General features: G+C 37.1%; 1 protein-coding gene across 1 annotated transcript in view; it reads right to left on the bottom strand.

Moving 5' to 3' along the window:
* The window catches only part of COG5 (component of oligomeric golgi complex 5), a 174,171-nt gene that overhangs the window by 23,996 nt on the left and 125,987 nt on the right, over positions 1–24,188 (bottom strand). Inside the window, exons 11-14 of the mRNA XM_071423903.1 lie at positions 23,376–23,457; positions 20,932–21,136; positions 20,063–20,224; positions 17,890–17,989 (exon numbers count right to left, since the gene is read on the bottom strand). Of these exons, the coding sequence (XP_071280004.1) occupies positions 17,890–17,989; positions 20,063–20,224; positions 20,932–21,136; positions 23,376–23,457 (549 nt within the window). The remainder of the gene's footprint in view (positions 1–17,889; positions 17,990–20,062; positions 20,225–20,931; positions 21,137–23,375; positions 23,458–24,188) is intronic.

Here is a 24,188-nt window from a genome sequence, read left to right as displayed (position 1 = left end):
TCATTTAACTTTTGTCTTGATTCATAGAATTTCAGTCTTCAGATGAAACAGCCTGGGCAACAGCAACAGGAACCTTGTGAGACTGTCTCAGCTCTCAAACCACAGCACTGGGACTCAGATCTCCTGGAGACACCTAGTCCCAGCAAAACTTCAACTTTGTAATCTCAGAGTCGGTGAAATCAGCTACCTGACAAAGCCCAATAAGCTCCCAGCAGCTTTTCTCTATGAGCAGCATACATTTTTCTGTATGCCCTCAGTCTGTCCTTCTGACAACTATTCCAGCCTCTCCTTAAAAGCTCTGCTTTTTCAAATAGATGGCTTAGAGCTTTGTATATATTACAGCCTTATAAATCAACAGAAAAATAGAACTACAAGGACCAAAACTGCTAGACCTGTCATTAAGGAGTTTTATATATGAAACTTTCAGCAAAAATAAAAAAAAATATTTCTTCATATTTAAACTGGACAAAGCATGCATTTTTTATTATTATGACAGAAATGGAAGTTCCAGGATGATACATAAATAGCCATTAACTTTGGAACAGTCTTGTAAGGACACCATAGCATATATTTATAATTTAAAATATAATAAACTGCAATTGGTAAACAAACAAAGTTTTCTCGTGCACTCAAAGCTGCAGAGATACAAAGAACTGACAAATGGCAATGTGAATTCTAGAAGTACATCTAAACATTAAAGCAAGAATACCTATTAATAGAAGACTTTACTGAGATATAATTACCCAACTAGTTATCTATGTTTCAGGATACAGAATTATCTTCCAGGAAATCCCTGAAGATATCTAGCTCCAAAAGTCTCTCAGTAAAAATATATTCAACTCACTGAGCAAATGGTAAAGAGGCTTTCATGGAAGTTGTCTAGACACAGTTGAAGGTCCTACAGAAAGCTCCTAAACTAAAACTGAGTCTTATACAATAATAATTGTTTAAGAACAAAAGAAACAAACATAATATGAAAATACTTAACTTATGAGAAACAGTGAATCTTTACTACTGAAAGACTATCTCCATACTTCCCATAGCTTCCACACAGCATAAACACAGTCAGCATACAAGCAGTTATCTAGTATTTTCCAGCACTGCTAATGATGAAATATTGGACAGGCTTTTGCAAGCACCCAGGACCTCTGATTTATTCACAGCACTATGGTGACAATATCTGTTAATTTCTCTTTCTTCAAATTAAGGGATTATGTCAGGATAAATAGGTTTCTGAGGCCTTTGTAGAAGGAAAGATCTTTTCCAATGTACCTTCAATTATTTGATATCAAAATGTATCCTTAAACTGGTTGACAGCTATATTGTTGTGTCTGTATTTTCCTGCCTCCCTGATGAGAACAGCCATGTGAGCAACAACATCCCTGCTTCCTTCTAGATACTTCTTTCTGACAGACCTGACTGGTTTTTAGAATTCTGCTTCTCACATTTACAGCTTCACAGATTAATAACAAAACAGCTGTACAAAGAAAGACCCTGTCCACCCTGCTGACCACCCTCCCAGACACAACCAACCTTCTTCTCCACACTTTTTAAAGTAGTGTACAGACTAATTTAGATTTTTGCACATTTCCAACTATTACATAAAAGATACTATTAAACCAGTAAAATTTTTCATCCCAGTAACTTAATTTTCAGTTCCTCAGAGTTGTAAAGGATTCACAATTTCTTAAGACATTGGACTCTGTCTCTCCTGCTGGTGAAAAAGCTTAACTGGTAAGTAAAACCATTAATGAGTACAAACATAACCTTTCTGCAATAACAAGAACTTCTTGCAGTCAGCAGCAGTGCACAACAGCTTCACAGGCAAAATCTGAAAATACCTTAAAAACAACTAATCTTTGTAAAACTGTTTACCAGATTAGATTCCCTTTAACTAATCCACTTGAACTTTGACAGTTACATGTGCTGATCCCTTGTTCATCCTAAAACCTCTGGTCTAAAGCAAAGAGGCCTGAAAAACTTGACTCTTGTAACTAGCAATTGGAACTGGGCAGCCCAGGGCTCTCTAGGGCTGTTTCTCCTGGAGGTGTGCCAGGAGAACACCTGGAATCCACATGGGCAGGTGTGTCCTACCATTTACAGAAGTCTCTCTTGCTGTCACCACAATGGTTTCTGTGGCTTTGCCTCAAGGCAAGAAAGTTCTGCACTCTGTCCAGTTTGGTTCATGTACCAACACCATGTCACTGGCATGAGTCTGGATTTCAGTTTATCATTACTCCAGTATTCTAATGCCTCAGACTGAATTCTTGACACCCCTTATATCCATTATACAATCATGCATCCAGTTAGGAAAAATGTCATTATTGTGTCTCCCTGGTTCCCAGAAGCCAGGCTTATGGCCCTTTCACAACAGACATAAACCACCCCTTAGTTTCTTTTCCAGCATACAGGGTTTCATCAATGATTCACATTTACCACTCTCTTTTATACAGAAAGTACTTTGAAAGTTCTGTGCTAGACACGGGTTATGCATTTAAATCCAGTGGTAGTGCAACTTTTCCTCTCTTATCTGGCCACTGGGGATTGCACTGTGTAAATAGGTTAAGTCAAATAAGTGTGAAGCCCGTGCACGTCTGCTCAGGCTGCCTGAAAGACACAGTCCACAGACCCTCTTTTTGATGAGGGCACTGGAGAAAAAATCAGATGCTTTTTTAATCAGTCAGATATATCCTGAAATGCAGAAGGCCAGGAAGGGTGAATTATGCTCAGCAGAAAGAGGGGGGAGAGAAAGGGTGATTTCATCCCAAATCAGGATCTATTTTGGGAAACAAGTGAAAGACCAAGTGCAGCTACAGGCCAGATCCCATCTCCTGGGAGCTGTCAGTCACCCTGGGAGTTAGTCTGGTTTAAGCCTGCAAGCTGAAAATAAAGGAAAAGAAATGATGTCGAAGCCAGACCTGAATGAGCAGCAGCAGCAAGGACTGTAATTGTTCCACATTTCTGTATCTGCCTTAAGTATAGCAATCGATTTCTTACACTCCTCACTTCAGTTGGTTAAATTGTTTCTGCTTTTACCTCAAGCCTGTCTACTATTTACAGTAATTTCATGGGCAGTAGCACAGGCACCCATTCCCCAGCAAGCATCAATTCTGCAAGTGGTGACACGTCAGTGTGAGCTCCCTTTGCCAGCTGGAGCTAGGAGCACACTGCCAGCATGGGAGGCTCATGAGGAAGAGTGAGGCAGAGAGGTGTCCTAGCAGGAAATATTAGCCAGGACTGTTGTACCATGCATCCAGGCACTGGGACAAAGGCTGTGTCTCATGATGCTCTAAAAAATGTGAATGTGAGCTTCTGTCCCACACAGCATTTAAAAACAGCAAAGGCAGCTGTTAACTGAAATGAGAAAGAAACACTGGGAGACTGTGCCTTTCTGACATATATCTGAGTGTTTTCTCTAAAGTAGGAGGTTGAAATCCTGTTGAAAGCTGCAGGTTCAATCCAGCAGCTGACTAGCTGGAGGAAGCTGCATAGAAGAATTTTGGGGGTTTTTAAATCCAATTCAACCAAATCTGAGACCTAAGCAGTAGACTGATATCAGGTAGCCTACTGAACCAAAAAGGACACTTGTAGAAGCCAACACACAAAAAATGTGTCACAAAGAGGAACAAGTTGACTTCAGGTACTCTGACTTACTTCAGCCTGACATGGTCATGAAGCTGTAAGCCATGACTGGCAGTGTGCTCTCACTGAATTCAGAAGTTCTCCCAAAAAATAGCTTCTTTTAGTTTGTATCCCTCAGTACACCTACATGGTTACACTGCTTCACCTCCAGAGAGAGCAGGTGCCTCATCTTGGGTCAGTCTGCCCAGTACAGAAAGTTTCAGGAATGATTCACCTGACCACATGCAGGAAACCATGAAGCAGAGAAGTAAGAACTTCCTTGAATAATTCACCTAGGTTATTTTAAAACCCCTGCTTTGGGAAGATGGTGCATGTACCCTGTAGCACCTGTTTCCCTTCACTATCTATAAAGGGAATTTAAAGCAGTAGCCCAGATCCCTAGTAGTCTTGTCAGATACATTCTCACCCTATAAATGTATTTGCACCCCTTTGCATAGACCTGTTTTGGAAATATGTCTTGGAAATAACCAGATTAAGTGCTCTGGATTTGACACTTTTCTGTGTTTGATGCCTTAGAACAGACATGAAATTTGACAGCATGAATTTGATCTCACATGTTGAGACATGTGCAATGATAAGATTGCTTTGGGATTAAATTCTTGTTTTCACCATGAAGCAATGAATCTAGAATTTAGATTAGGCCATGAATCAAATCATCAGTTCTCCCCTGGGTTGTAAATGAAATGCTAACTGAGTTTGTTTTTTCTTGTAGGAAAGCTCAGACTATTGATACATCTTTTCCTGTAATTTTTTCAGTGCTTCAAAGTGACTAACGCTCCCCTCTTTCAACAGGTGGCAGCTCAGAAGAGACACTGATTTGTGAGCTAGTTTGCTACTATTCTCTTCATAGACTACATATCTTGTGAAAAACTTCAGTTTCACACTTAGCAACTAAGATCTCCTGTGCATCCTTATTGACAGTTTTGGAAAGCTCCATTTATTTGATTTCTCTGAAACAGCCTCAGCAAACCCATTTTCTTTAGAGCAGGAAACATCACCATAATTTAGGAGTATGGAGAAGATCCTAAAATAAGACTGAAGTAGGGCTTCTCAACAAATCATTCAATCCAACTCCAGGATCACGAGACTAAAGAGTGTTTTGATAGCACAAACTGAACTGCAGTTGTCAAGCTGACATTTTCAACAATAAATGCATTCCTAATAGATGCAGCTGATGTTGCCATACCTCTGGCAGAAGGCAATCAATCCATCTGCTACTTGGCCTCCTGCCTGATCACAACTTATTATAAAGCACAGAATCCATTTAGAGAGTTTCTGAGTCAATAGGGCTTGGCCCTGGGATTTCTCCCATAAACTACAAATATTTGGGATGATTTACTCGTAGGTGTAATGTTTTCCATATTGCAGAAGGAACCTTTTGCAATCTTTTTCCACACCTAAAAACCACAAAGGTTTAGTAGAATCAGTTTTCTACTTATTGTTTAAAAAAGCACCTCTTAGCAGAAAAATACAGAAGAATCTGAACTCCATTAGTTATTCCACTTAAATATTAGTTACTTAGAGGATAATTTGCAAAAAGAAGAGACATAATTTAGAGGTTTGAAGTGTAGGATTTGAATGAATGTGTCAGTGGAAGTAAGATCTTTGACTGATAAGGATAAATTAATATGAGTGCTCTGCTTTAAAAAAAAAAACTAACTAAAATTTAAGAATAAATAATAAGTAAGAATTTATGTTCTTGGAGCGACTTCTAATTTTGCAAAGAAGAAATATTTCAAGACATGAGGAAAGGAATAAGCTGTGAGTTCAGGCAATAATTTAAAATGTACATAATAACACGCATATTGCACCTTCAGGACATTCTTGTAGCTTCCAGAATATTTTTTTTTAGCTTGCTCAGAAAAATGAAAATTTAATATTCTAGAAATACAGAAAAGGAGGTCTATGGTGAAGAAATTAAAATATTATAGAAAATATAATCATTACTTTGAAAAGAAAAATTTGAAGGGACTGTTACATCCTTGATGAGGAAAAAGACCGAACATCATGTTCATACTATTCATGATAAAAGAAGCAGCAATCATTGAACCATTTCCTCAGGCATATTTCTGCTTTGTTTTGGTTCTTCTTCCTTAATATTTTCAAAAGCCAAAGAAATGGAAGAAAAACAGCAAATGGTCTTTCTGTAACAGAAAAGACAGGATTTATCTCCAAGTCTTTGAATCATCTGAGAAGAAAAGCACTGTACAAGTAACCAAAAGTGACTAATGGTTCATGGTGCTTAAACAATGAGCTGCTTTCAAACAACTGTGATATCAGAAAGCACTTATAAAACCAGTTCCTTTAAGGAATCTCAGAGAATCCTAAACCTGAAACACTTGGAATAATTTCTCAACTACAGAAAATTATGTCCCTTCTATTATCCAGCCAGCCCAAGTCTGAGGAGGATTTCAAGGACAATGTATGTTGATCCTGATACCTCTGACAGTAACAGTTTATTACATTTTTCATGCTTGCCAAATTAATGACTGAATGATTAATCATATCTTATATGTAATCCCATTAGCTCCTGGTTTCAACCAGCTACTGAGAATGCCCCTCCCGAGGTGGAGAGCAGATACATCCATCCCCAGGACACATGAGAGGTTCAACATGATTGGGTGATATTCACCTACACATAAAAAATACAATCAGCTCATTTAATTGCCATCTGCCTTTTGTAGTATTGAGCCCAGCATTAACCAAGATTAGAATATTACCACCCCACGCAAGTTTATAATTGAACTTTACATGGTCCAATTCTCATTAGAGCTGTTCCAAAATTGAAAAATTCCAAATCCTTTACCATACATACATATATATATATATATATATATCAACATTTAACCAAGTCCTTTTCTGAGTCACAGAATTTAATTTGCTAAGAAATACCTTAAGAGTTTACTATAACAAAATATTGTAAGGACTGTGCAATCACATTCTTTTACTACATGCTAGCAAAATAACATACTGGACTTAAAGAAGTCTTTTAACCAATTTCCTCACAGGATAAAGTGAACTCCCAAAATCAGACTTTTATGTTTGGATGATTTTTTTCTGGAGTTTAGCCAGTATATCTTTAAAAAAAAGTTTAAAAAATCACACATTTGTTATGTGAGTCACGATCTAACCAGCAAAAGACAACATGAGAAAATAGAAAAGTCTTCATGAAGTTTTTTTAATGTAACTCTCTCCTCCAGATTTTTAATTAGTTTTAAAAGTTTAAATGCTTTTTAAAGTGATTTATCAGATAGATATTTCTAAGTATTCTCTGACCAATATAAGTACTTTCTAATGACTGTTTCTACAAAGCTCTTCTCATCTTTCCGTCAAAAAAATAAATTACAAAACCTTGCCTGACTTTTGATTATTTTTAAATTAGTCCTACTGCCATCTTTAGCTTTTATTACTGTACAGTGAAATAGCAATTATTCTGAAATTATTTTATTATATAATAGCCTCCCACATATTCTATTTAAATACCTATTAATGAATTCTTTTAATGTGCCAAACATTGAATTCATATTTTTGGGTTCTCTCATTTAAATAGCATGGATACAAGTTTTTCATTGACAGTAATACCATGTCTTCAAGGTACTGGCATAATACAATTAATTCATGTATCTCAAAAGAGAAGTGGGGAAAATATAATCTTTCTTATTACTTACACCATTGTTACTGACCCGCTGTTTACATAAACCCTTCCTGAGGTGTCATTTCACTCCTGTTCCTGAAGATTTGTGAGCTTATTAGATTTCATACTTCCCTCCAAAGTTCACAATATTCGACATTTAGACAGGAGGACGAGATACATTTCCCTGGAACTGTCAGACAAATCTCATTGTTGGAATATGTCCTGACTAGTGATTCACCCGCAAATGAAAGCTTACAATTCAATAGAGCACCATCTAATAGGAGACATGGATGAATTCTTATAAGATCACATAATAAAAAAGGCAATCAGAAATTCACTTTGTGTCATTACAATAAGGATTCATCATGCTTTTCAATTCAAAACCATCATAGGCCTCATAAATTTGCTGGGGTTTAAATCTGATGCCAGAATTCCAGTGCGTTTTTATCCCTTTGCTGGAAAAATTTGGTTCCAGGAAATCTTTTCTCTCTCCCTCTTCACCCTGCTCTCCCCTACTTGATTGAATTATTCAGCTAGATGAATTTAACTATGTCACATAAGAGGATGGTGGGAAAAAACCCAACACAGCTACCCCAAACCACACAGTTATGTCTATAAACATCAGTAAACATCCTAACAGAGATGCAGCTCACATCCATTTTCTTGCTACTCTGGCATATTTCATTTGAGCAATTTGCATAAATTAACTGGGCCAAAAAATGTTTTCGGGCAGTGTAAGGTACATTTCTCCTTGAAATATATATGACTAATGCTAACTCAATGAATGCTTTCCTCCATAAATGAGGTCTTTATTCTTTTCATTTCCCTAAAAGAAACCAGAATTACAGCCATCTTGCATCAGCATTTTTCTTTCTTGCAACATATTATGGATATTTGTCTCACCAGACTAGACAGACTGGGGCAAAATCAATGGAGAACTTTAGTCCAGCTAAATGGCTAACTTTAGTCCAGTTTAGTCCAGCTGCTCTCTGCCTTCTCCTCCTCAACCACTAAGGACAGACTGAAAGGTTGAGGAAAAAAAATCCTATCTCCATGAATACTCAGAGAAAACTAGGAATCAATCCTTCTCATCCAAGTGTTTTCTCATTGCAATATTTTAACTTTGAAATCCCATACTCCTTTGTGTTTCTGCTTTTCACAATTTCACTGATTAAGCCAAGATGTTCCAATATAGTCCCTGGATCAGTTATAATACACTTAGCCTTTTAGATTTTGGACAAAAATATGCCATTCATATTGCTTCTCATCTAAATAACCCCCTGAAAACAGCTTATTTAAATCTTCATTGCTGTGATCAAGCATGACAGACACTTTCTACAAATGATATTACAAAAATTCCTTGTAAAGACTGTCTCTTTCTCAGCTCGCTGTTTTAAGCTGAATTAATTGTTGGGGTTTTATTCCACCTGGCATTCTAGCCTTTTCTTTCCTTGTTCTCTTTATTGCAACAATGTTTACAAGCCACCAAGGACAAGCATTAATAAAGTAGAGATTGTTTTTAACAGTAGTAATATAAACCAAGATCAGAGCACATTTAATTGCATTCTCAGGAAAAGAGATTCTGGAAGATCTGTAAAGCCATGGCATGCCAGCATTACACCTTCAACACTACATCACCAAAAACAAAGAGCAAACTTCCTTCTATTGACTATAATATATCAGATGCACCATAAACCCACTAAGAAAAAAGTTATGAAAAAAATCAAGATTCATCTGCTACAAATAGTTATGATGATGAGATGGATACGCAGAAAGTTGAGATCTATTTTAAACCTCAGTAATTACAAAGTAGTTTTTAAAAACATCTAAAGGATCAGCTTTTTTCAGAAAATACGAAACACAAAAATGCTTCTTCTAGAGTGGTGTGAGAAGAATACGGCCTGTTTTCTTACAGTCTGCCTCTAAACTCAAAAACTCTCCCAAATAACCCACTCCAATCCATTCTAAATGGTTAGCTAGTGAACCAGATATATTTAATGAGAAGATATTAGTCCTGAGTATCCACTAAAATTTGAAAATTGAAAATATCATTATGGGTAACTGCAAAAGACAAAGCCACCTGAGCACCAATAAATAACACAATAGTGGCTAGTAAGGTAAGTAAAAGAGAATTTGGAATTTTGCATCTACAAATCACAAGTTCAAATATGAACTGGATTGAAGGACAACGAGAGACAATTTGTCTCAGTTTCAGTCCTGGTGGAAAGTGGGCATTTATTAAAATCTTTATAATGTGCATCACTGACTATCTTACCTGAAGCCTCAGGAAGGAGACCTGTGACTGAAAAGGTCTGAGAAAAGATAAAATGAATCTTTTACAATGTTTCCTTACAGAGACTGAGCACAATGGCAGGGCAATGCACTGAGCTATACAAGTTTTGTGGGCAATACTAAAAATAATTTAAGAACAACTGCAGCAGAGCTGACTTTCCATTGTATATATTTTGATGCTAATCTTATGTAATACATTTGGTGCTGATCAGCATTACAAAGATCAGTGCTCTAAAAATATCTGAACATGACAGATAGATAGATAGTCTTCAGCCTGTATCTCCATCCATTACATTCACTAAAAATAGAATATTAAATCACAGAAGGGCTTGGTTGCACCGGCATGCAAAAGGGTGTCATCTGAGTTGGCTCAGAGAAATACTTGGCTATTTGAAGAAAGGGCTGAACACTGAAGAGTTAATATCCAAGAGTTTTCTTGCACCCGTCCAGCAGCATTTTAAGTTGCCAATTAGCCACAATGCCATGGACAACTGTACTCTTTTCAAGGTCTAAAACTCTGCTAGAAACACCAAATGCTGTATGAAAATAAGTCAAGTACAGCTGACAAGCACTGCAGATAGGAAAACATGTTGTGGAAAGCATATATTTTGAAGTTTTGGCAATATAAGAAAATCTTAAGACCAAAAGCAATAAGAAGAAAATCACATCTCCTAACTTTTGCCTTAGAGATTTATTTACAGCAGGAGGAAGTGTGAATTCCAGATGCAAGAAAAAAAATTACTCCAATCTGTCATTATTTTAAGCTTGCTCTTGAACAGATTTTGCATCTTGCTTTTGTTCAGTCTCAGTCACATATTGGCTACACCCAGAGCTGTAAATTAAAGGGTGCCAGGAAAGGTCCCTGGATCGGGCACGTGATTGTCTGTCCCACCACTCTGGTAGGACACTCATTAGCAAGTTCTTGGCCTGGGCCAACAGCTCCCTTGCCCAGCCTCCAGCTGCAGCTCAGGAGAGGCAGCCCTGCAGACGCCATGGCCAGGAGGGCTCTGGCAGGCAGGCACTGCTCTGGGGAAGGGGAGCCCTCCCCAGCTGGGAGGCACTGCCTGGCCCCACTGCTCTCAGTGCCCAGGGGTGCCTCCAGGAACCTTCCACTCCTGGGTACAGACATTGCTGCTACCCTCCCACCTCAGAGAGATGTTCACAGCTGGGATGGCAGCTCAATCCTGAGTGTCTGTCACAAACCCTTACTGACCTTGTGCTCCCAACTGACAGTGGCAGACACTGACACAAACACCAGGGTGACAGCGTGGGGCCATTCAATAGACAGCCCTTCTGCGGCAAAAACAAACACGTCTTGCTGATCCTTAAAGGGAGGCCAACACTAATCGGAACAAACCTTTATAATACAAATTTGCCTTCACACAGGTGAGACCAAGCTCATCTACTTACTTACATTTACTGTTCTAAGCATAGTTATGTGTTTTCAACACCCTTACTCTCTTTGAAAAACAAACCCAGACCATCTGGGGACAAGCAGTCAGTGATTGGGATATGCATGTATATAGTGTTTGCCTCTGAAGAAGGGGTTGACACGACAATAAATTGGTACATTTTCTACTTCTGCTCTTTTTTGGTATTTACTTTCTTAAATTATAATGCACTAAAAAAAATCTGTCATCAAGCACATGCTTCTAATCATTATGACAGATAATAGTACTTTACAATAAGACTGTCCTAGTTACACAATCTAGTACCAGTTAATTGAAAAGTAGATCTCAGTAGATCCTCAGAAGTTTAGAACTAATGTATATTAATTTTAATCACAGAATTTTTATGTTAGAGTCACTTTACATTTAAACATTAAGCCAGTTAAATATTCAGAATTGTTTCACAACATCTGAAATTCAGTTTCACCATTGTATTCACAACCAAGATCAGGGTAAATCAAAGCTTCCCACTTACTTCCCAAGAAATCTTTTGTGCCAGCATATTACTGCTCATATTACTGCTCCAGTGCTCTTCAAGTGATGCACATTCTAGAACCATGCATAACATTACATAACTCAAATATTTACTTAAGTAAATATAAATAAATCTCGATATACTACTGAGATCCAGGACAGTGAGAAAGAGGCTGCCTACTCTATATCACAGATATCATCAGCTGATGCTGACTTTTCCCTCAAAACAGTCCAGAATCTTAAGACGTCATTCACCCAAATGTTCCACGCAAATGTTCTTATGTCTGAAGGGTACAGTCATCTATCACTTTTGGGATCAGAATTACAAATTCTCTCTCATTTTGTCTCCTGGCATGTCCAGTAGCAGAGGTCACCAATAGGTGATTCAACGTCCTGCCCTTTGAGGATATGTGACAACTATTTGAACCTTGGTGCAGTGACTAATTTTTGAGACACTTATGCATTCTCTTTAATCTCAAAATTTGCTTCTGTTCCTGGGTTTTTAGCATTTTAACTTTGAAATATGTAAAATACACCATGCATTGTCTTATGTTTTCTTAAGAAGACCAGGGCAGAATTCTTCAGAATGCCAGGAAGGACTGTGCTCTCTGCACAGGGCTTAAAAATTTCCAAGTGGCAAATGTGATAATCATAAACACCACAACCACTGCCTAGGCTAAAATCCTGATGAGAAGCCAGGCCTCTACCACAAGCTATAAAGGACAGTTTTAGTAGCTGAGGGCAAAGGTTAGTAGCTCTCCCAGAGCACTGTCCTCAGCCTGTATTTCAAACCTCTGCCTCATTCATCTGCTTTTGTGATATATGTGGCATCAGCTCAACCACACTGAGTTAAGAGAATTTTAAAAATTATTCAAATTCTCTACTTCCTTCCTCCCTCATTACACCCACTCTCCATCTCCACATTTTCAGGGCTTCCTCTCCATGATTGCTTACAAGTCTGACAGCGGGAAAGATCTCCATTATATCATCTGCCTGCAGCCTCTTCTCTGCTGGAAAGATCCCTTTTTTTAGATAAACTTATTACTCCATAAAATACAATATTCCATATTTAGGAAACACTCCAATTATAGGCGATCACAGTTCCCACCAATTTTAGTCTTTTCTACCCCAACCTTAGAAAAAAATCTGCCTAGTTTAGTATGGCCATGCAGGTTCTTGCTTTGTCTGCACTTCAAGCAGACATGAACTTTGTTTGTGCTCCAGGCTGAGGGAGTGTTGTGCTCAGCAAGGTGCCACAGCTGAACTGGTCACCATGGACTGGAGTGGAGCTAAAATGTGCTCTGCCATCTGGCAACACAGTAGAGTGAGTTTGTGTCTGCCTCAATCATGTAAGCACACAATATCCTTATATAGAAATGTTTTTAAGACAGCTTAATCCACCAGAATTTGCCAGCATAATCGCCCCCACCTGCTCTGAAAAGTAAGTGGGCAATCTCATTTTTACAATGCTGCCTCTGCAAATGACTCTTTGCTTGTTTATTGGACAAAGGATAACCTTGTTTCTGATGATGCCTCTAGTGATGCCCTGTGGTGGGAGGAGTCAGAAGACACAGCCTCCATCAGACAAGGCAGGAAGGATTGCTCTGGGACTCTGATCAAAATTCATAAAGATAGTCTGACAGGATGACTGTAACTCTAGGGAGGAAACTGGTAGAGGTCTCCAGGTTCACAAAGTAGGAGAATCACACCTTCTCTAAACAACTGCATTTCATGTTCACAGCACAACACATTTCATCTATGTGCACTTGGTGGGTGTGTTAGTGTATTTCAATCCACCCACATGACAAGCTGAATAGAAACAGCACAAAAGTAAGAGAACATGCAGTACTTACATTCAGGTAACTGAAATCATCACTCTAAAACCGGAAATAATGCACCAAAAGCCCCAGCAACAAATATTGTTTCCACCAGTCCTGTGCTGGGAAGGGAATAGACTAGAGGACCAAAGAGTGCTCTTCCATCTTAAGTCTATATGGACAATGGATCTTACAATTTATTTTTCTCTTGTTGGCAAAATTACATATCTTGTAAACTTCCAGAGCTATAAACCTCAATGTTTCATGACATCTCTATCAACATCAAACAAAATATAGTAATTGTGAAGTTGCAATGAAGAGATTTTTAATTATAAGAGAAAACACAACATTTCAAGTACATTCAAAATTCAGCTCAGTAAATGACAAAATTACAGGTAATCAACTGGGGAAACACAGTTTTGTTTCACTTTCAATCACTAGACTACCATTTTTAAATTTTTCTATAAATAAATGAAAAATCTGATATAAAGTAGCATGTTAACAAAACTAAACATGAGTTCTAAAGACTGTAATCAAGGAGGCATCTTTTTCAAAAATTAACAGATCAAGTCTGTTCCCTTATTATGGAAGATTACTGCAGAGTATTACTCTAGAGCAGTGCTCTTTGAAATGGGGCACATGCACCACAAGGATTAGGCAAAAGAAAATGGAGTGCGTGACAAAAATATCAACAGTATATTATCAACTTCAACAGTATTATCAACTTGTTATCAACTTGTTATCAACTTCAACAGTAGATGTATAAAAGTTATAAATAAACAAGTATACATATAATGAGGGTGCATGCTCCAAAAGTTTATACTGATCGGAATGGATAACCCTAAATGTTAAGATCGCTGCACTAGAGGATCCTGTCGCACAATTACTACTGCCATGTCAAAGGCACGTAATAAAGATGCTGGTGAGTTTTAAGTTCTCTTTTGCACTACTCAACTATCAACTATTAAACAAATGGGCAAAAATATCTCTAGGAAGCAGATTTATGAGCTCCTATCTTTTGTTAAGGAGCATCAATTCTCATAAACACCCTAAATGACTCAACTTTCTTTTTTGTTTTCAGGAAATGCAACTTATTGCCTTCTCACAAACCTCTTCCCTTCACTATACTTATTGTAAGTATTGGATGAAAGAGCTAATTTTCCTGATGTGACCAGTTAAACAAGAGCACAACACGTTGTACGTATCAATCAAGACAGATGATTAAAGGTATTTGCAAATGGGAATAGATGGGTCCTCTGGAACTGAATAGAGGAGAAAAGTTAGGGTTCTTTCTCATCTAGGCTACCTCACTTGCAAGAAAGAGTGGCCAGTGAACAAAATCTGGCCCAGTAAACAGACCTTTTGTTAAAATCTATGCACTGGATTACAATATGCAAATGCAGAAGAGGAAAATTTTGCTCAGATGTTCATATTTGTTAACAACTTTTCCAATCTGGAATGAGAAGGACGTGGAAATGGTGACTAAACAGAAATCTGGTGGTGTCTGTAATCATTATGAAGGTGTCTGGCCTCTCTGTTTTAAGGAAAATATGAATAAGAAGAAACAAAGTTTAATGGCACAGAGAAAATATACCAAGCACACTTTCTCAGCACCACAAAACACAGGATGAGTGGTGAAGATGAAAGCTAATACTCTTAAATTCACAGAAATATTTTTTAAATCCAGTGCAATGCCTAATTAGCCCTTCAAACTCTGTATAGTAAGAACATCTGCAATTACACTGAGTGAAATTAGGACCATTATTCTGAATGCTGCATGGCATACACCAACCACACCAAAGCACCAGCAAGGGATTGACTACAGATTCATTCAACAGCAGGATGTATCTACATACTGCTGCTTCCAGACCTTATTATCTTCTCTGAGCTGGTTAATAAAAGAACAGGTCTCAGGTGCAGCAAGTTCTTGATGTGGGGAAAGTTGAAAAGGGTACAAAGGCACAAGTAACATTAACAAATGTTTAGGATTTACAGGAAGAGGCTGTTTTTTCTTAGTCATTTTTGCTTTAGGTCTGCATGTACAAACTGACAGATGCTGCTTTTGCTCAAAGGTAAAACCTTTGATTCTTGACTAACAATTTTCTTGTTATTTGTCTATTTAAGGATACTTGGAGAAACAGCCACAAAATCTCATTGAATTCCTTGTTATGTGAAACTGAGTAAATAAAAACCCTGACATCAACATCAGAATGTCTCAGCCTTTTTAGAACTGCACATTTCACTTCTTCACCTTTCAAATCTACCTGCAATATTACAACATTTAAAAAAAAATATTAATTACTTTTTAAACTCTCCTGCCCCCACCTTCCTTCACTAAGAATTCTGAGATGGTTTTGTTTACTTTTAATTTGGAAGAGAACTCAATTTCAAGGTCCTGCAGGAAATTAAATGTCCATCTCTAGCACTGCTCTGCTCTAGCTATCAGACATGAAGCATCTGAGCGGATATGTTCCATGGCCCCTTCTCAGCTTTGGAGAGAAGGATTATTGTTGACTCCAAGCTATTGTTGGAGGCTGGATAGCAAGATTGAATTAAGATTGCATTCTTGGCTAAACCACTAAAACATAATGAAACAGTGCTGTCTAACATAGCTCCTATTCTACATGTGGTGCACATTCCAGGCTCAATCTGTCTGCCCAAAAATAGGCACCAAAAAAAGGCTAAGTTGTTCCAGATTATATCCAGAGGGCTGGCAAGCATGGCACAGGACAAGTGGGAGAGCCATGCCCTGCTGGAGAGGCAGCTGGAGGCTAAGAATGATATTTCAGCACTTCAAAGATGACTCTGACACTTATATCTTGGCAACTGTGTTGAGCACTTCTGGCTTTTAAATTTGTAACATATATCAGCAAGGAAAGAAAGAAGTTTTAAAAAAAGGGTAGCTGTGCAATATTATTTTACAATTTGTAGGTATGTGCTTCAAGGACACTGATGTTCATCCTGCCAGTTTGGCTAATCCCTTCACTTAGCTTTTTAGTATTTCAAGTTCGCATTTTAAGTTGTCAAAATCAAGGAGTTTAAGGGCTCACACTCCCTCTTTCCTCCTACATTCTTTTACTTTAAGGTTAGCTATCACAAAGCCACAAATCATATACTTATCAGCCTTTTTCTAAGCATCTTGGTTTTTTCAGGGTTTCTTATGAATTTTCCAGCTGTCTGATCACAGAAAGATGTTCACTTCCAAAGAATCCACTGGCCAGACTCTAACAGAGACAATGAGCACAACCCTGATACTTTCACAGTTACAGCTGAAAGATCTTTTTTTTTTCCAGTTGAATGCCACTATTTGACACCACACTCCATGACACAATGTATTTTTTTTACCTATGACTATCAAGACGCTCACAACCTACTAAAAATCCTCATTTCTGTCATGAGCAAATTTCATTCTGAAAATATGAAGCCATGATTTTGTATCTTTAAAAGCAGACTCAACTTAAGCACCATGCTTTAAATAGCTAAGAAAATAAGGCTAACATTTGTTTTTATTTTAAAGTTTAAATTATTCTTTATGGCCTTCGTGACTGCTTCACCTACATTCCTTTTCCATACACCAAGTCAGCAAACTTCCAAGACAATTCATCCAATAGACCAGGTAAACAAAGTATGTGTTGTATGTGTTACTGAATTTCAGTTTTTTCAAAGCTATTCCAAGATGGAAGAAATGTAAAAGGTGAACAGAAACCAAACTAACTAAATTACTGCAATGTTTTGTAGCCAATTGGTACAAAAAAAATATTAGCAGGCATCTTTCTTTAAATAAAACATATAGTAAATGAATGTTACTGGAATCTGAGTCTGCTGTCAGAATTAATGCTGTTTATTAAGTGAACATCTTGTTTACAAATACAAGTAGTTAGTCATTTCTGGTGGGTCTGCACATTGCAAAAATTTTTTTTCATCTCTTCATAAAAAAACTATTATAATTTCAGCAACAGCCCTTAGGAGAAAATTGTTCATCTAAATTTTTTTTTTGTATGATGACAACATTGACTGTACTATCCATAGGCTTTTTGGAGGCTCTTACCAAAAGGATAAGGCTTTGGGGATCCTTCTATTCAGGTTAACACTAGATACCACTGCATGGTAAATGATTGGAAATATATGACAAATACAAACAAATAAAGGTCAGTTAAACATATGTCAAACAATACACATATGGAAAAAATACCCAAAATTTCTTGCAACTAGTGAAAAATTGTATTTGAATAGGCTAAATTTTAATACCATAAAGATGCTGTATCATGTAACTAATGTAGTATCAAATCCTGGTTAATAAAAAACTGAATTTAACAGTCTTGATTTTGTGTAATGACAGCTAAAATTTTGAGGTTTTAAAAATTAATATGGCAAATTCAATTTGGAGTTATACAAATAAATTTTACTGCTATCAATAGGCTGACTTTGTCTGAAGGCAGAATTTAATTGATCGTGTTCATAAATACAATGGAGAGTTAACTGGAAGGTTTTGTCTATCTAGATTGCTGAACTCTTATGTTCTAAATCTACAAAACACTGCACATGAAAAAACATTGCTATTTAGAAACTTAAAGTTACTTACAAGCTGCTCTGATTTTACACCAAAAAGCTGAATGGTCTTCGCCACATTTTTGGCCACAGCTAAACTCAGGTCTGGATCAACAGCAGCCACATTTAGCTCACTGGAAGCAAAGATCACAAATCTTAATTAACAACTGAACAGTGCTGTATTGAATGCTGTAGTGGATCGATAAAGAATTAACTATGAATCCACAGTTACGTGGCACGTCAATTTAGAGAGAGTAACACATACAACCAAGTCTTTCCACGCACCGTAATTCAGTTTACAATTTAACAAGTCATTTGGGAATTTTATGTGCAGTGTTCCTATTCTAGTAGAAATGAGCAAAGTTTAGGAATGACACTTCAGTATGAAATCACTATTAGTAAGCCATTCAAAAATATTGACAGCAATTAACTACATTCAAGCTTTGGCAGCAGCCTTCAAACATTACAGGTGAATACACAGTCATTCAACTCTGGAATTACATGAGCTGTGCAGAAATACCCAGGGGATGCCTTAGCTTGACACAACTAATAAGGTGTGTTTTAGGCAATCCTTCATAGTAAAAGAGGCCCCCAAGGAATGACAGGGAACAAATGAAGAAGGAAAAGATTTCTAAATCGCTTCCAGTATTTTTTGTTCATTAACGTCCCCAGATCTCCGTCAGCTGGGGCTGCATTCAAAACTGCTCTGCTGAAGACAGGCAAGCACAAGAACCATCATGTTGCTAATGGTGAGTTTAACCTCTCTCAAGAGCTGGAGAATCATTAGGCACCCCAGCTTGGAAAAATCTTCTCTGAGAACTCTCTAGGACCCCAAACATCATAAGCTGAAGGTCACTCTAGAAGACTTAGCTGAAATTTCATAATTTTCATGTTGTTTTCCTTTCTCTTTTGCAAGGAGCAAAACAGTATCAGTCACCACACCAACAGACATGTTCTGAGCATCTGTAACTCCCAGTCACAAGTACTGTGTCAATATTTAATATTTTATACACAGACACACATACTGTGAATACCACCCATCTTTTCTCAGACTTTGTTAAACAGAGTAGTCCTTACCAAAACCTTATGAGGGAAAATACACCATTGGTAATTTATGTATCTCATTCTACAAATTCTACCTGGAATAGTCATATTTACTTATCATCTTGCTGTTTTACTCTAACAAAGTATTTACATCAGGTATTATCACTTCCAGCCAAGCAACTACCACTTTCCTTTGATACAGTCAGGATAATTAAGATACCAGACACTGACAGTATGTGTAAAGTTTCTCTTCCTGATCTTTTATAAGCTTAAACATTAAAACTTATTTTAAAAATTAATTTTTTCCAGAAAAACAAAATATAGAAAATAAAAAATAAACTATATTTATTATAAATAATAATAAAGAGGTGCCTATCTTGGTGCATTCAGCATTGGTGCAGCCTCACCTTGAACACCATGTCTAGTTCAAGGTCCCACAATTTAGGAAAAATGTGGTGTTATCTGAATGTGTCCAGAGGAGGGCAACAGATCAGGTGAAAGGACTGGAAGGAATGTCCTGTGAGGGACAGTGAAGGGTGTGGGTTTGCCAAGTTTGGAGAAAAGGAGGGGCAGCCTCATTGCCCTCTACAGCTTCCTAAGCAGGGAAGTGGAGAAGGAGGTGCTGAGCACTCGTCCCCAGGATCCAGTCAGAGGAGGTGTGGGAATGGTTCAAACCTGCATGAGCTGAGGTTCCAACTCAGCTTTAAGGAATCACTTCCTTAACAAGAGGGTGGTCAAACCCTGGAACAGGCTTCTTAGGTGGCACATGCCCCAAGCCTGCCAGTATTTAAGAGGCATTTGGACAATGCCCTTAACATGTTTTAGCTTTTTGGCCAGCTCTGAAGTGTTCACACAGTTGGACTGGACTTATCATTGTAGGTCCCCTCCAACTGAAATATTCTGTTCTATTGTGTGGCACTCTATTTTATCCCATCCTATCCTGTCTAATCCCATCCTATCCTATCCTATCCTATCTTGTCCTAAACTCTGACATGATTTTTGCACTCATCCACTTTATAATTAAAGAGTAATTAACTTTTTACCGCTAAGGAAGTCTCCTTTCTAAAACTGTAAGTTATGAAAAAATACATGTTGAGTATTTCCAATATACATTTCCAATACACATTTCCAATACACATTTCCAATGCCTCATATGTGCATACCTGGCTATAGTTTTAATGATGCTGTCAAGCTCGTCAGAAGAGGGAGGATTCCGACCTCCAGGAGGAAAGACAAGATTGATGGGGTCAAACAGTCGAGACAAGGATTTTGACAAATAGGCAGCTTCATATTGTTGCAGTGAATCTTTCAAGGCCTTTTCTGGACTTTGCACATAAGAAAAAGTTATTACATTTCAAATTAAAATTCACAATAGCATTAAATCTTTCCAGACATACAAACTTTGCAATACTGAACCTTGTTTTTCCTTTCTGCTTTTTAAACATATGCATATAAAAAAAACATTGTTCTGATAAGTCTCCCACTGACTGCTCAAGAACATATTTAAGTCAATACAATTCTCATATAAAATATTCATTTTATCTTACATAAGTCTGTAAGTCATAATAGGCTTGATAAGCCTGTTTCAGTTTGATCTTTCTGATATCACTTAGATGATGTTTATTCTATGATGTATAAACTAAAAACTGTGAATCATAACAACTGAGCATTTGTCACACTCAAATGATTGCAGTGTCATCAGGAGAAAGCTAGTGCTGTAATCACAATACATACAAAACTGAATTTTCACCATTTTCCTATTTTTTTCACCCAAAGAGACAAAAAGATAGAACTTGATAGAACTCAGAGACTTTGTGAAAGACAAGACAACCCAATACTGTTAGATATATAGCTTAATGAAAAGCCTAGAGCTCTAAAATAGCATTAGAGCAGTAACTGCAAGAGGGGGAGAAAGCCTTTCAAATTCTCCTGCAGTGACAATTTGAATAACAGTAAGTTTTAAAAAATTATTCTGTTTTCTTACAGGGTGCAAATATTTATATTTTATAGTCATACAGTTCATAATACATACTCATAATCTTCATTTTTTTTGATGAATATGTCCTGTGCATCTTCCTCCATTTGTTGTAGTTCAGCAAAAAGATCAGTAGTTCCACTTGTGTTAAAATTCCTCTGAATATTTTGGCTATATTGTTGGAGGCGCTTCCACAAGTCATTATAAAGCCTCAGTAATTTAGGGTACTCTCCTTCAAATGCTTGTTTCAAAAACATAGAGGCTGTAAAATAAAGCAGTAAGCAACACACAATGCTAAGTTCAGACTAATTTTTTTATTCCTATAAACAACTTCTATCCTTGCATTTATATCAATATTACACAATGCTATCCTAAGTTTAATATTAATAATGTAATATTTATAATTAATTTCAAAGTGACAAAACTGTAACATTAAATGCACTTGAGAAAGGATGTAAAGCATCAATATAAAACCGACAACTGGAAGACTAGATATGAAAAAATTACTTTCTTTTGTACAATAAATGTTTGGTATCAAACTTAATTATTATAATTCATGTAAGGCCAAAGGGTAATTGGAACTCTCTAAATCTAGAGATTTGCTAACAATATCTTGATGGAGGATAAGTGTGGGGCTGTGCAACTTTGAAGATAACAATTTAAAACAGACAAAGATAACTCCGATGAACCAAAGCCTTCAGAAATGTGATGAGGGAAGCATATGCTTTTATGTCCAATTCTTAAAACAAGATATTTAATATGCAATTCCTAAACTTCTCAAAGAAAGACAAAGCCAGCAGAAAAAGCAGCATTATTTTCAGCCTTGAAAGGCTCGCCACAAGTAACAGGAAATGAAACAAATGTACAACTGCTTTAGCAACTGTTAATCTTGATCTAACATCACTCATACTCTAGAGATTTCCCATTACATTAGGAGATTAACACTGTTCCATTCATTCATAGGTTTTTCAGGTTCCAGACATCTGCCCCATTTCACCCAGGCTGTGCTTTCAACTCCAATATAAATTTTGAATACAGGAGGATTCACATTTATTATCAAACACAGAGTTATTTTAGGTCATGAAGCTATGTTTGCAAAGACTGTCCCAACCTCACACAAGCAGATCATTATCTAATATCAAACCTTTTAAACTGCTATAAATTTCTATTTTTACACTATTTTTCTGATATCTTGTCTTCCTCTGATCTATATGATCCAGAATGTGACTGATGTCAGTGCATTCAGTCACCAGAAATTTATATTAAAAATGAATATTTTCATTTAGATGCCTCATTGAAATAAAAAAATCTGTCTCCCCAAAACTCAGCTGTAGCAAGATAAAAACATTCACATCGAACCTCCCCTATAAATGTTTATATGAAATATGTATTAAAAGCTGTAAGTAATAAAATAGTTTTGAATAGCTGTTAGAAAAAGTACAGCTGCCAAAATGTAAGAGTTCCCTCAGTTCTGCAGTGTTGGTTGGTCCTGTTAACTGATGTCACAAATTTACAATCTTCAATGAGAACAGTGAGAACAGGCAGCACGTGTTCAGTGTGAGCACAGGAGGCTCAGGGTATGTACATGCTGCCCTTAAAGCAATGCATAAGGCAAACAGTAAAATTAATATGTTTTAACACAAGATGCATACATTTTCTTTGGGGATCATCTAGTTACTTAGCAACCACTGAGTACGAATCCACCAGCTAGTTCCTCAAAATTATATTGCTGCTATAAAGCCTGGAAGGAACAAATTTTGAAGGGCCAGTGCAATAGCTGAGATCACAAAGATAAATGTACATCTTATGCCCTTCACCTCTATGTGCAAAAGATTAAATTTAAACACTCCATGCAAAAGTGATAGACATTTTTATGAAAGTACCAAACTCACCTATGATCCAACTGCATGCTGCATTAGCATGTTCTGGTAATAGAACTGTTTTATGTTAACACATGATTTATATTTAATATTCCTTGATTGTATCAGCTATTTACATATTACACATGTAGAGAAAATTGTGTAAAGTCAGAACACCAGCTGTTCATCTGCATTTATATAAAACAATTTTGAAGTAACTAAAATCCTGTTTATAATGGAATCAAAAAAATAACTGAAATCTGATTTTTACAATCAATCAGTGTTTCACAAGAAAAGACTAAGAATTTATCTTTAAAATCAAATTACTAATTTTGAATTTGGCAAACCCACTTGCTTCAGGGAGTATAATGTACCATTCCAAACATACCTCTACTCACAGTTAGAAAAATACTTTTTGTTATTAGATAACAACTACTTAATGAAACAGAAAATATTTCTTTCTGAAAATTCAACCATAGTTTAAGAGGTTACAAACCCAGAAGTTAACAACACACAGACTTTGTGCTGAGTGAACCACTGCTATAGTTCTGGTAGAGGAGATACCGAGCAAAGGACTTACTGCAAAGTAAGATTCAAAATAATTACAGAACACATTACAAATCATTTATACTGAATACTTACAGTCTGTTGCTGACTGAAACTGAGAGGAAAGTGTCTGGGTTACTGCAGTCCAAAATTTGTACAAAATATCAGACTGGCCATCCTAAGAGCAAGGGACAAAAGGAATACAAGTTTCAAAACATGCTCTTTCCAAAGAATATCAAGCAATGCAAATGCTTCCAGTCAAAGCTGCTCCTCACCACTGGGAATAAAAACAAAATAAGTGAAATCTTATAACAAAATAATAAACAAATATAACAAAATCTTATAAACAAAATAAGTGAAAACCTGAGAAGTTTTCCTCAGGTTTAGAGCTAAAAAAACTATGAGAGAAAACAAAAGAAAAGCTTCAGTCTTGTCTCAAATTAAATATTTGAGCATAAATCTCCCAGCTCTCTAGGGGTGTGAGTGCAGCCTGAAGCAGCACACCTCAGGAGACATGTTAGAAAATCTCCCTGCACTGCAGTGACCTTCCCATTCCGTGGGAGTTCTCGTGCTGGCTACCCCACAGCAATTATTCACTGCCATTACCACGTGCTGGCAAACTCCAACCAGCACCAAACCACTGCACAGTGAGCAGCTCTGCTTCCCAAAAACACAAACCACACAAAAATACAGTGAACCTCACAGCTGACTATTCCCTGCCTGGTGCCAACAGGTATTGCAGTCTGAAGTGGAAACAAGGGAGCACAGCAAAGGGAATGTGCAGGGGCAGGCTGCTTCCCTACTGCTCCCAACATCTGGCACTTAGGGTCAAGCATTAAAGGCTGATTTTTGATCCCTGTCTGAGATAGAAAAAAATTCCAGGAGATGAGGATGAGTATCCTGTCCTGC

The sequence above is a fragment of the Agelaius tricolor genome, unplaced genomic scaffold (genome assembly GCF_023055355.1).
Source record: "Agelaius tricolor isolate 1412-34295 unplaced genomic scaffold, bAgeTri1.0.p SCAF_3, whole genome shotgun sequence".
Classification (NCBI taxonomy): domain Eukaryota; kingdom Metazoa; phylum Chordata; class Aves; order Passeriformes; family Icteridae; genus Agelaius; species Agelaius tricolor.
This window is presented reverse-complemented; position numbering and strand designations above follow the sequence as displayed.